Source organism: Camelina sativa, chromosome 9, assembly GCF_030686135.1.
Source record: "Camelina sativa cultivar CO46 ecotype springtype chromosome 9, ASM3068613v1".
Classification (NCBI taxonomy): Eukaryota; Viridiplantae; Streptophyta; class Magnoliopsida; order Brassicales; family Brassicaceae; genus Camelina; species Camelina sativa.
In genome coordinates this window covers 19,214,174-19,228,960 of record NC_141888.1, presented here as the reverse complement: position 1 = coordinate 19,228,960, position 14,787 = coordinate 19,214,174, and the positions used below count along the sequence as shown (strand labels likewise).

The window sequence follows — 14,787 nt, the reverse complement described above, 5'->3', positions numbered from 1 at the left end:
AGAGAAGATCCCGCAGGTGGTGAGAACCAAAAAAAAAAGTTTCTCGTGGGCCTCTCTATTAAAATCGATGCCCATGTTTCCATTGTACATCACAAAGTAAAAACCAAACTGTAAACTTTGGGCCTAAAATAAATAAGAGCTGATCCATCACAATTCATCATAATTGGATCATGTTTACAAAACTAAAACCAATAATTCAAACTATAAATCAGTAAGCATATATAAAATATGCAACAATCACGTACAAACTATTAGTCTTCTTCCACAAAATAAATTTACAAATATGCATACTATTGGAAATAAAAATATGCATATATATACTATTTGTAACACTTGCAATAACACTTGCAACATTTTCACAAAACAAATTTCTAATTAACAACAACATAACAATTTCATTTGTAAATAAAAATAAACTTATGAAAACATCCCCGCACGTATGTGCGGGTCCGACTCTAGTTAATACTTAAGAGTTTTATCATTTAATGGACCTTAACTTATTGCTCTTTTCTTTAATACAAGGATTCGATAGATATGAAAATTGACAAACACAATCAGTAAAAATATATTATCTTAATATGAAGGGAGTGATGAACTATAATGGAACACAAATAATAAATTCTTTTAGTGCAAAATATTATATATTTTTTTTTTTTTAAAGTTAACATAATTTTTAAAGGATCCGAAAAGCACTTAATTTTTTATCCATCTATAAATGAAAAAGAATTTGTAAAAAATCAATATGACTACGGAAACTAGACATATCAATATAATAAAAATATGATGTGTTTCTCTCCAGTATTTGACAACTCAGCATTTTAGGCTTTTCTCAATATGACATCTCAGTAAAATCGTTAGACCATTGCTAATCTCTCTAGCTGAATCTCTCAAACTAAGTATGAACACAACTTTATGTAAAACTATAAATTATAATAATATATAATTAAATAACAACTCAACAAACCAATCATAAAATGACATATATGAGGATAGTCTCTCATGTAAGTCTCTTAGACCATTTATACCGGTGGTTTTTCTTTGAATTGCTCACTAATTGAATATTAAAAAAAGAGGAGAGGGGTGGGAAAAATAAGGAGAGAGAATATAACCGTTTCTCATATAGGCATCTGTAGAAACGTTTCTACATAGGTGATCAATTATTAATGGAACAATTTTTTTTTTTTTTGAATTAATCTTTAAAATAAATAACAAAATTATATTAAAATAGTTAAAATACTATATATTGAGCAATTCTGTTAGTTCTACCAGTGGTCATGTCCTTAGATCTCTCAAATTGGAGACGTCTCTCTCCCTCTCTCTTAATTTTTCTATTTTGTTTTTTTATATTTTAATAGTAAGAGATGGTGTGAGAGATTACCACTGGAGATAGTCTTAGTTTTTAAAATAAGTGGGCTTAAATTATTCATTGAGAACAACGACAATGACGCAAGATGAAATATATATTCCCTCCCTTTTATAAAAAGTGTCATTTTGACACATTTCACACAGAAAATGTATATGTATGCCTCTATTTAATAAGTATTTAATTGTTTAAATTCAATGAAAAAAGTTTTGGGTTTAGGGGTAAAAAAAAAAATGTAGCATTAAAAAGCACATTAGAAATGTAGAATGACACTGTTTGTGTAACAAAAAAAGTTCTCTAAAATGACACTACTTGTTAAACAGAGGGAGTATTAGTTTTCTATCTCTGGTCGAATCGATTCGGATCAAGATGATCTTCTTATGAAAAGGTATCATGTAACCTTGAGGAGAAGTGAGAAGCTAATCGTTCTCGAGAACCAAGGTCGCCGCGTTAAAATCTGTTAATCTTTCACTCAATGTTCATCTCCGACGAAAAAAATTTCCCGGAACTTGGAGAAGAGGCGAATCTAGATCGGGAAAATTATTGGGGTAGCGAAAATCTGACATACTTAGAAAGAAACGAGGAAATTGAAGGCGATTCTCTAGGTTTACATGGGAGATCTAAACAAGATAAGGAATCTAAGAAGAAACTACATGATTATATAAATAAATTAAGTGAGAGAGGAGAAGATTGAGCATGAAAAAGCTAAACATATATAGATTTTTTGTGAAACACATCATTGAGAACTTGAAGAATAAGCATTCAAAAAAGGTTTTGATCAAACATTTGATATGGAAACTAGCTTGGAGCTACAACAAGACTAGGTTTGTAGAGAATCTCAACAAGGTGAAAGAATATAACATTGACATCAAGGATTTACTGATTAAAAAGAAACCTGAGATGTGGTCAAGACCTTTCTTTATAGACTTGGAAGCAACTGTGAGGATGTTGATAACAACGCCACAGAATCATTCAACGCATCAATTACAAAAGCAAGACCTAAGGCAATGATTCAAATGTTGGAAACAATTAGGAGGCAGGCTATGCATCGAATGGTGAAGAGACATAACAAATGAAACGACCACACCCGGATTCCCAATCCCTGCACAGGATCCATGGGAAACGATCTCACCAGAACCCCATAATTCCGACGAGACAACCGGCGTAGAAATCGCTCCTTACAAAAACTCCCACAAATACACCAACCTCATCTAGTTACTGAACCGCACAACCAACCACTCCTAGCGACCGAGTGATAAGAGAGGTGGGCTGGAATATTTGATTCTGTAATAATTTTCCACGAATTCTCCAATTCACTATCAACTCCTCTAGTGTTGAACGGCACCTCCACCTGGTGTTGATCGTCACACATCGTACCACACACATGGTGTGGATTGACACTCTCCTAGTGTCGGTCGACCGATGCCCACGGCATCACTTTCGTCGATCTCCCCTCATCCAAACCTAACTCCAGCTGTCCTCCTAGAACCCAAACACACAACAACATGCTTGTGTCGACCGACACAACCTTGGTGTCGCTTGACACCCCAACCTTACCACAAAACCGTTTATGCCAGACCACAATACAAACACTTCATTAAAACACAAATAAACTGTTCATTTCATAAACCCACCGTTGGATATAAATCTTAGATCACCACGAAGCTCCTCACCAGATTTCAGCAAAATCGGACACCATTTCATCCTCCAAACGTTGCCCCGAATTAGCCATCTCAGACCAGTTCGCGCGGTCCATCTGCAGGTGTTGGTGTTGATCGATACCATAATGGTGTGGAACGACAACAACCTAGAAATCACGATCCGAGCCTCCCTTCCAGCTCCTTTTCGCTGCAAAACCCTAATCTTTCACAGCCATCTATTTTCTAATCGATAAAACATCAAACAACACGACTTACCTAGATAACAACCCTAAGAAAGCCCCCTTGACTCTCCTAATCCACCACCAAGTAATCACATCGTTCCCCACATACATATAGATCATATATCTCCCTTCTCCTTCTCCTAACCCTCCTCAAGGCTCCCTTTGCTCTTAGGATCAAACACATAATCTCCCTTTCTCTTTCCCCTTCTCTCTTAGAAGCGAAAAACACCACCCCTCCCGAAAACCCACCTCTACCTTGGCCACTACTAGGCCACACTCCAAACATTCCAACCACTTTGGATGTTCACACGCACTCTTTCCAAATAAAAAACACAAGTTATAACTATTCATAAAACTTTCTATTTTTAGAAACTTTCTTTTTATGGAAACTTTTCATTTATAGAAATCCCGAGCTATTTTCCTAGACAAGTCTATTTCCATTACAGAGCCTATCCTAGAACCGTATACGCTCTGATACCAAACTGAAACGACCGAACCCGGATTCCCAATCCCTGCATAGGATCCACGGGAAACGATCTCACTAGAACCATAAATTGTGACACCCCTGTTTCAGAGACTTACGGAGAGGTTTAAAAAGAATTGATTTGGCCACATATGTCACCAAAGTGCACTTATCATTTTGGTCAAGGGGCCTTAGATAACTCCACAGTTAAGCGTGCTTATGCTGGAGTAGTCACAAGATGGGTGACCTTCCGAGAAGTGACTGTAGGAACTGTGCGAGTGAGGACAAAACATAAGAAAAGATCACGTGGTGATTTGTAGGGACGGTAACAAGTCTTTGAAACCTCCCAGACGTAGCAAACCGACCGTCGGATATGGATGGGTCCCGGGCCTAGTGGGAGGACGTGAGGCCCATTAAAGAATTAGACATGAGACCCACTGAGAGGTGGCGGTCGGGGCGTTACAAGTAGTATCAGAGCCAAACCCAGACAAGTGTGGTGTCACAACAAATCCAAGAATCACGAAGGCAAGTTTACAAAGTATGTTGTCAAGATTCTCGCAAAACAGAAGAAAGATGTAGACAAGTGTGAAACAACTCCAGCAACTCATGGAGTTTGCGACGTTATGCTTTACGAGAATGATTATTCGAGGAACACAAAAAAAAAAAAAAAAAAAAAAAAAAAAAAAAAAAAACATGTACATGTGGTATATGGAAAATCAGTGAGATTCCATGTGAGCATGCTTATGGAGCAATGATTGGTTTACAACGTGAATGTTGACGATTATGTATCAGGATTTTTCAGCACTAATATGTGGCGAGGTTCGTAGACTATCAAATTTTTACTATATTAATTGAAAAGTAAAAATATAAAACAAACCTTATAAAGTGTAAGAAATTACATTGTCATGTTATTGGTCTTAAGATAAATGTTTAATTTTTCAGTAAGGATAAATATGTAATTTATATATTGGACCAATAAAATCTTTGAAATAATTATTATTTTTAAAAATATATATATTTTCTCTCACTAATTAGTTATGGACGAAATTTACTTTTCAGAATTTAAAAAATTGTAAACTAATCAGAATTTAAAAACTAAAATTTTATATGTATACAATAATAACTATATTTGGAAGATTTTGTTAAGATGTTAAATTATGATTCTCCTATTATCTTTCTTTTATTTCATTTACAAATTGTTCTGAATTATCATTTTATATCTTAAGATTATTTTTAATAACTATATTTAAAAGATTTTGTTAAGATTTTAAATTATGATTCTCCTATTATCTTTCTTTCTTTAATTTACAAATTGTTTTGAATTATCATATAGATTAATAAATATGTAGAATTTTTTGTGCATATGTTGAATTTTTAAAAATAAAGATATATTAGGTGACAAAAAAATGAAGATATATGACTCAATCAATGAAGAACAAAATGTGTGTTTAATGTGCCATAACGGTGGGTTGGTAAAACTAAATTTATGTGGTTAATAAATTAATAAATTTTCTTTGCTCACAATTACAATATTATAATTAGTACTTTAAAATTTTACAAAATAATGATGCAAATACAACTAACAAATAATATAAAACTGTAATATACATTAGACAAATTAAAATACTATAATATTCTAAAATAATTAATATCTAAAAAGATATATGTAGATTTACCAAACAATTGAAATATTAAAAGTAAATATTTTCTTAAAGAAATATAACAATAATAATGATTTTATTATAAGTTTAGAAAAAAATGTTAATCACCTGTTGTATAACACGGGATATCTCTTAGTATATATTATGAGAAATACCGAAATGTATAATCAGTGATACCTAAGTCCTAACAATTGATGTATAACTTAATCTGCAACTCAATTGGAAGATTAAAAAAATGAGACTTCTTTTTACACCATTCATTCTATGTATACGTCATTCATACTTCCCCCAGTGTTCAAGAAAGCGTTAGGCGGTATGTGGGCGGTGACCCAGCGCCTAGCGCCTAGAACGACTAGTCGGAGTTTAGACGTTTTTAGGCGGTTTAGGCGTTTACATTAAAAATTATTATATATATGATATTATATACAAAATTATGTAAAACATATGTTAGAATAAATAAATAGTAATAAATTATAAACCAAAATTAGTTAAAAATAAATTTATTTAATTTAAATTAATAATATATGAACATTTATAAATATGTATATGAATATAAAACTTAAAATTTTAAATATATTTAGTTAAAAATAAAAAATATATTATTATGTAATTTTTATGCGGTCTAAGCGGTCGTCTAAGCGTATGCTGAGCGCCTAGCGCCTAAATGGCGCCTACGCGGCCGCCTAGACCGCTTTCTTCAACAGAGCTTCCCAATAATAGTCATATTTTATCAAAAAGGTTATGGAGGTCTGGATTCATCTATATGCATGTCAAGCCTTAATATTAATATCATATATACCATATAGTTGGATCAAGAACTGTATTGGGATAAATAACAAATATATAGCAGTTCATAAATATGATGACCTTTATAATTATTGTATCCAAATAATAGCGTACATGTTACTGACATTTGTTAAAGCAAGAGACACACAAATCTTATTTGGGATAACCTAGTGCTTTGCAGGTAGTTTTAAGTACAGCGTCATAGATCCACCGCACAGGGAGCAAAGTACCAAAACAATCTTCTGGAAGACTGAGTAGGATTTTACAACACACTTTTGTGACCTTCTTGATTTCAAAGTGCTTCAATGCGTTTGTACAATTTGTAATTGTTCTTAGCTGGGAAGCACAAGGGATAGGCTTAGGCAATATTCCCATCTGTGATTGAGGTGCTAGTACCGACGATGAAGCACGCGCAAGATCATTTACTTTCTCATTTCCCTTTGTTTCTATAGATTTTGATAATACTATTATCAAAACTAAGATGATCGTTGCCCACATGATTTGCATGTTTCTACTCCTTTTTTATGTTGTACAACTTTGGGCTTATTCTTGACAAAATTATATATATATATATATATGTAGCTTTGTGCATATCTACAAAAAATACTAAAACTTCTCTTAGTATTTATAACTCTTAGATGATTGATTTTTTTTTTAGAAATCTATAATCTTTACTCATTATTTTTTTTACTTTATGCACATATTATTTTTCAATTATTCATATATCTTACCTTCCTTAGCTTCCCAAGATTGAAACAATTATTTTCTATTAAATAAAATAAGGAAGCTTGATGATATACAAAAATTTATTTTCTAGCCTAAATAATATTAGGGAGTATAGCATTACACCTACTTTTACCTAAAGTATTTTACCCACACCTATTTTCTGCTATTGCTATATTTCTTTTATAGCAAAATTATATCTTACCCCCTATAGGTGCTAAAAACCACAATTCTATGAACTAACTAAGTGAAATAGGATTAGGGAGACTTCGGGTCAGGCTCTCGGTAGAAATCAATAAGAACGATGAAGGAAGTGACGAACTGGATTTGTATTCAACTCTTTAATCGGAAAGTTACAATTACATATTTACAATTATCGCCAGATACTTATATTTAAGAACTCTTAACATAAATCTTCGAGATTTTCTCCAATGATCTTGCCTCGTTCGTCCATGATCCGCTCAACTCACCCCGAGATCCTCTCCTTCGTTAGACTCATCACTCCTCTAGGTCAAACGAATGCCTTCTGGGCCCTATGCCAGCCCACAATGAATTCTTAAAACCCGTCGCTCAGTGGGCCTCGTGCATGGTCTTTTGATCGGCAAAACCCAACACCAACAATTCCCCTCAGCCCTTTAGCTTCATTCTTGAGGTCGAGGGGAAGATATCCGAGGAATATTTTGATGTTTCGGTTTTGCGATCTTTCTTGGGGGATTATGCTAAATCTTGATTCCCGTGATTCGTGATGATTACCTCCTCTCTCCTCCCTAAGAATCCAACGGTGGATGCGAAATGATATGATAATGGGCAGCACTGAGAATGATCAAGTGGAAGTTGAGCTTGTTCAGGAAGATGCAATGCTTGTACCCGTTGGACCAATGATAATGGCGAGGACCAAACAACTTGCTGGAGCTGTCCAATTGATTTTTAACGATATTTGGAACAAAGAGGACAACCAAGTACAACACAACACCCTAACCTTGATCTGAACACAATGAAGAGCTAAGTGGACCGAAGGGTGTGTGGACATTGTACTCTTTTTCCTTATCATTGGTTTTGTCCCAATGGGTTTTTCAGGAAAGGTTTTAATGAGGCAATGGACTCACACTTCACTAATGGTCTACTCTTTTGTTTGGAAGTCCACTTTGAGCCGAATACAAGTCCAAGAAAGCCCAAAATAATCACTTTATTTTTTGGTCAAAGAGGGGTGACGAAAATGAAGTTCAACTCACCTTGGAAAGGAAAACTTCAAGAGTTTGGTCTACATTCAACTATCTATATTTATTGTCTTTTAGTTTCAAGAATAATCATTACTTAGCTTTGTTACCAAGTTTCTTATCTGTATATAAACACATGTAATCTCATTTGAGAATCATCAATCAATTTCCTTTTCATTTTATGAGTCTATCTCTTTGTTCCTTGTCTAGAACACTTCCTTGTTTCTTGATGTGTAATATCCAAAAAACAACCTTCTCTTGCTGGACTAGTGTGTCATATCTAGCAGCGATTGGAGTTGGGAATATTAGCAGCCTTCTGCAACTGTTGTGCGACCCCTCAATCCATAAAATCTCCCTCGTTGCACGTTGGACCTTGGCGAGTTTCTATCCTTTCTAATCCGGCTAAGTGATCCTCGAATTTGGATGTATCACGAAAGGTCCAAACGGTTCAGATCGAGAAAGAGAAATTCATGGGATCTTGTAAACCGTGGCCATTATGACTTACAAATCATTAATCACACGTCTCGTCATAACCGCACACTCATCCACTCACCAAGGTAATTTTCCTTTTCCCCTCTTTCTTAAGAATTTTAGGGCTTTCATCTTTGTCGTATATGCTTTTCTTCTAAAACCTTCTTCCGCTAACTCTCGTCGACTTCGAAGTCAATTCTTATCAACTCGCATCATGACAAATAAGCTAGAACTCTGAGGAAATCACATCCCACCGGTTACTACCGATAAGCACCTCACTGATCATCGTCAGAAGTTTGGTGTTCCTCATGATGTGGAGATGATGCTCTCCCCTGGAGAGTTATATACTCTGAAGACTGTTCCTCTCGGTTTCTGTTGTGCGTACAAGACGTACTTTGAGAGATGCGGGCTAGTTTTTCCCATCCCCGACATTATCTTCTTGATCCTCTGGGGGCTTCATATGGCGTTTTCATAGATGTGCCCAAACTTTTTTTAGCACGTTATCGGACTATACGTCAAAGGTCGAAGGAAAGACTCCTCCTTGGTGTCGACGACATCCTTCGATTATGTTTAATCAAACAAAACTCTGGTTTCCAAGGGACATTCTACATGTCTCAGAGGCAGGACAGGGAAATCCTTCACGCGATTGGAAAGGACAACCGTTGGAGGGGGAAGTATTTCTACTTCTGCATTACCCCCGCCTCGGTGGGGCGTTCAAACTTCACATAGCTCCTGACATAGTGGTCCATATGCGTGGGTCAGGACTATCTTTGACCATTTAGTTGATTTTTAGTTTTCCTCAACTCCAATTTTAATAGACCTTCGAGCTTTCGAACCTACCCATTGACTCTTTGTTTTTTTTTACAGATTCTGGAGAGCATCCCCTGACTCCATCAATCTAGAGTTTAACAAAGAGGTTATGGGGAGGATAAGTTTGGTGGAACACTTTTTTGCAAGCTTGAATTGTGGCAGCACTTAACATCCCGATCGTACCGGCCATACCTGCTGAGCTGCCGAACCCAAATTTGAACCCGCCTCCGGTCCAACTGATCCTGATTGAACATCCAGACTCACCTGCGCCAACTGCTCAGCCCTAAAATGAGGGCGCCGACTACTCGTCAGGTCCTCCAGGTAACAGGCGGGCCCTAAAACTGTGTCTTTTACGCTTATGTACTTGTTTTGTTATTTTTTTCTTTTTTGGTTATTGACCGTCATATCTTCGTCTTTTGAACAGCCAACCTAGCTCACCCACGCGTATCAAGCTCATCCTCGACCTCTACTCCTTCATTCTCCATGGCCAAGAAACCAATGCTCCGCGAAATCAGAGAGTAGACATCCGCCTCTCGCTGTGTTCGAGCTGGTGATGTGGACGCTGCTCTGACCTCCGCCCTTCGAGCTACCCGAACATCCCCGGCTTAAACCCACAGCGAGGAGGTGAACCAGGTGCTAGTGACGCCACCTGGACCTTCCAGCCATGGAAGGAGGTAATGCTGGTTAAATCACAGTCGACACACAACGAATCTCCCCCTCCTCAGAAAAGGGCAAGGTCACCTATCCTGAGACTACTCCAACTCAAGCACGTTTAACTCTAGAGTTCTCTCAGGCCCTTTGACCGAAAAGATAAATGCACTTTGGTGACATAGGTGGCCAAATCAATTCTTTAAACCTCTCCACAAGTCTCTGAAACCGGGGTGTCACAATTCACCACCACTAACAGATCGCAACGTCCTAAGAAATGGACACCTAAACAAAAAAAACATGAAAATGTATAGGGAGTATTTAAAGTATGTGTTTTTGTAAGAGGTTTCACATAATAAAGGTATGGGTGCTATTAACTCTTAATAATATAGATTAACTTAATACCCTTTCAATAAAATAATCTGAAAATAAAAACAAAAACACATAATTGAGTAATATATATTCATATTAAAATTACAAATATTTTTTGTTTTGTTCATCAATTATTTAAATAAAATAAAATATTTTCTAAATGCACCATTTATTAGAGAGTGTAATAAAAGAAAGGTAAAATTTACGCAAACATTTGTAACACCATATTTTGTGTTTTTATGTTCTAAATTTGTATATTAGTTAAATCTTATGAATTTACTAGATATTTCAGTTTTATAAGAATTGAAAAAATGTATAATAGACAAAGGTGGCTATAAGAGGGTGGATGCTCAAAACATAAGTATGAACTAGGATTTCACCCGTCGTACACTGCGGGGCTAAATATAAATTATTTTATTTTATTTTAAATAATAATTTTTAATTTATTTAGTTTTCAAATTCTCAATTAATTAACTTTTGTCTAATAAATTTATAATTTTGTTTACAATTCTTTTTCTTCTTCTTACAGTTTTATAAAGTTTATAACTTAATTACATTAAATTTTTTATTAGATAGAATATAAATTTCTAGATTTGTTTTGTTCTCTAGAATTAAACAGAGGTATATGCCTATATGGTATGTTATTTTATATTTTTATATGTATTTAATTTTTTTTTTGAATATTAAGAATGTGTTATAGTATGTGTAATATTTTTTAGTTCATATACCAAATAATTTATAAGTTAATTTTCCAAACTATGATTACAAATCTATAGTATATATGAGATAAACTAATAGTTTTAGTGTTGGTTCTATAGTCTAAACCCGCCATGCTAGGCGGGTCAGGCAACATGTTCAAAGATTTATAATCTGCAAAAATTCATCATATGAAATCCGTGAAAAGTAAAAATTAGTTTTATATAAGTTGAGATCAATGCGTTGAGATCAAAAATCTCGGCCACAGATCCTCCTTTAAGATCGAAAATCAATTAGTTTATTGATTAGGCTGATTGTTTAGAAAATTTGTGTATAGAGAAAATATTGTTTTGTAAAATAGAAAATTTTAATATTAATTAAATTAATTATAAATTTAATACTTACTGTTTAAGAGAATGGTTCCAATTGTTTTGGAAATTTATTTAGGATGGGAAATTTTGTTTTCAAAAATAGAAACTTAATATTAATTAATTAAATGAAAAACAAAATGTATATATAGATAGGGGAGGAGATGTTTACAGTATGTTGTTAGGTTTTAACTAAAAAATTAAAAAGTAATATTTTCTAAAAATTTAAGAAACATTTGTGTAAACAATTAATATATATTTTTACAAATTAAAAATTATTCTATAGAATATCTTCTAAAATATAATTGACCCACAAATAGAAAACCTAATCAAAGATAACTTAAAATGCCAAATCTTGGTTGTTGTAATTTAACTTTTTAAATTATGATCTTAACGAATTTAGAAAATAATTTTAATCCAATATAGCTAATGTTGTAATTAAAAATTAAAATTATGATATTAACAAATCTAAAAAACAATTTTAATCCAAAATAGCTAATTATAATAACAGCTTTGATATTTATCAATGAAAGTCATCCTTATGAAAACATGCAATTATTTTTTGTGTGAATTTAACTATTTCATATTAATATTAGAGAATGTAACTTTTTATTATTTTTGTATTTTTAAACAATCAGAATTAAGACATTTTAGAAAAATTAATTGAATGTTATATGGTAATTGAAAATAACTAAATTATTATGTTTCCAAAACTATTTAGTCTCTTACTATAGTTATGTATAACTTAATTACTACAGTGAAAATATTTTCTTTTTTTGAAATTATAATAATTATATTTCCAAAACAACAACTTAATTAAATTAGGATCCGATTTTTATGGAAAATTGTGTTTAATATTAGATTTGTAACAATAATTTATATATTTAAGGGGAAATTGGAAATAAAGGATGTTTTTTCCAAAAAATGTCCATATGTACTTTTATTTTTTAGGTTTGGTGAGATATGTTTTATAATAATAGGAATTCAGTTTTACCCTTACATTTTTAAACCAAAATAAAAACGAAAATACAGTAAATAAATAATTAACAAAATTTTTTTTAAAAAAACAAAGTGATGAAACCTCTAATCGAGTTAGAGGTTTATACACCCCGAAGAATGAAAACTCGAAAACCCGGCTTTGACGGACGGTGAATTACTGCGGCTTGTTCTTCTGATTAATCGACAGCGGTGGTTGAACAGCGGACAGAGAAATGTAGCTTAAAATAAAATAAAAAAGTTGTATGATCGATCTGCTTCCGAATTGAGTCTCCATGGCTTCGACGCAATGAGGTCGACTGTTTCCTCCTCTCCTCCGTCGATTTCGATTCCTAAGATGATCCGCCGCGATTCACCGCTTTGAAGTCCGGTAATCTTATCTTAACCACTCATCATCTCATATGGATCCCTTTGCAATCAAACAGATATGTTCCTTCTTTGATTCCTCTCGCCGCTGTTACTCACATCTTCTCTCATAAGAAATCGATAAGGTCTATGTTCCATTCGCCGAGAATCTGATTTCAAGCGGATCCGGGTTCGATTGTGGTGACTATTGTCTTCAAGGGAAAAGGGGATTTCGATGGATTTAAAAAAAAAATTTGGGAATGTTGGAGAGGCAGGGCATGGGAAGAGGGGGACAAGAGCGAGGCTGAGACTTCTCATTCAGGAGGATCTGGAACGGTTGCTCAAGGTTTATATGGAAACGATGGAACAGTGAGGATGGTGGGATTGGCTGGGATATTGAGGAAAGAGCAAGAACAGTGGGAGAGCACGCACAAGTACTTGCAAGATGATAAAAGTCTAGGACATGTATTTTTCATATGTTTTAACTTGATCTTGAAGAGTTTATCTGCAACTGTTTGTAGAAGGGAAAGATTCTTATTTGATTATTGGTTTCATATTCAAGTCAAGTTGCGTCTGAATTATAGTACTTTTGTTTGGTTTATAGATTAAGAAGGCTAAAGAGATGGTGAGTATGGCAGAAAAAATGCGTCAAAAGCTCTTGTCTTGCTTCGTCTGTATAATCTTGTCTTATCTTAGCAAAAATCAGTCTTTTTATGTTAAGGAACGAAAATTAAAGTTAGTTTGAAATTCAAATTAGAACGTACTCCTAACAAACAAATACAATCTTAGATAAATTATTTAGTTTCTTTTTTAAAATATTCACTTCCTATATATAGTGAAATCTAAAATTTTCAGAGTATACATTCTATATTTCTGTAGTATATATCTACTAATTTTTTCAGAAATAGAGTAAAAAGAAGAAGACATATTCTAACGTTTTCAGAGCATAAAGTAAATCGTAGAAGGTTTATACTAAAAAGTTTAGAACATAGAGTAAACCGTAGAATACATACTCTGAATATCGTAGAATTTTTGAATTTCGGACTACTAAACTATTTAGAACAAAAACCTTTTCTGAAATTAGTATAACATGTACAAAATGTTAGAATACAAAATCTAGTATTTTCAGAATAGTAGAAAACGTTTTCTAAATTTTTTATATCAAATTTTATCCATAAAAAAAATAAACTTATACATTTTTTTTTTTTGGAAAAAATAATATTACCTCTATTATTGTATATCTACTCATTTTCCTATATTTCACATTTTAAAACTTGTTAAATGTGAGGTTTTCAATTTCTATGGGTATTTTAGGTAAAAATGACCATTTTAAAAAAAAAGTGTATATAGACAGTTTTTTTTTAGTGATCCTTTATTTCCAATTTTCCCTATATTTAATATCAGTTCCAATTTTGGAAAATCGGTTAGTCATTTTAATATTTTTGTTTAAATTTTATAAATTAAATTTAAATACCAATGGCAGTCTTGTAAATAGGTGGCAAGTTTAGGATTTATTTGCTAAATGTACTTGAAAAATGTATATATAGATTGAGACCCACGCATCTTTCAAAACAAATTATAAATGCAAAAACCGTAACTTTTTGATAATGTATCCTATAAACTTTTTTAGACAACTATAGAGTTGCTTGGGGTGCGAGTCAGGACGGGCGCTTCATAGTTAGTTCAGCCTACTCCTTTTTAACTCGAACTAAGGTCCCATAGTTGTGTATGGAGTGCTTCTTTGGGCGGCTGTGGAAGGCAGTTCTTCCAGAGAGGGTAAGATTTTTCTTCTGGTTAGTTTCGAACCAGGTGGTTATGACCAATGCTGAAAGAGTCAGGCGCCATTTGAGTGATTATGGGATTTTTCAAGTGTGTAAGGATGGGGAGGAGAAAATTCTCCATGTTCTAAGAGATTGTCCAGCGATGTCGGGTTTGTGGAGAAGGATTGTGGCACCTGATAGATGTGCCTTGTTCTTTTACCAAACC

At 33.7% G+C, this 14,787-nt stretch overlaps 1 protein-coding gene and 1 pseudogene across 2 annotated transcripts; one reads left to right on the top strand and one right to left on the bottom strand.

Moving 5' to 3' along the window:
- Nucleotides 1-6,129: 6,129 nt before the first annotated feature.
- LOC104715277 (uncharacterized) lies at nt 6,130-6,703 on the bottom strand. The gene has a single exon (XM_010432696.2). It carries the CDS (start codon nt 6,660-6,662, stop codon nt 6,309-6,311), a length of 354 nt encoding a protein of 117 aa, XP_010430998.1. The 5' UTR covers nt 6,663-6,703; the 3' UTR covers nt 6,130-6,308.
- A 978-nt stretch (nt 6,704-7,681) lies between these two features.
- Nucleotides 7,682-13,521, top strand: LOC147938316 (vacuolar protein sorting-associated protein 36 pseudogene; annotated as a pseudogene). Its single transcript, XR_015566247.1, has 2 exons — nt 7,682-7,837; nt 12,706-13,521. The product of XR_015566247.1 is annotated as a vacuolar protein sorting-associated protein 36 pseudogene (transcript).
- The last annotated feature ends 1,266 nt before the right edge of the window (nt 13,522-14,787 follow it).

Bases quoted from the DNA above. Each gene is read 5' to 3' on its own strand.
- LOC104715277 (XM_010432696.2), bottom strand. From the start codon at position 6,662: ATGCAAATCATGTGGGCAACGATCATCTTAGTTTTGATAATAGTATTA.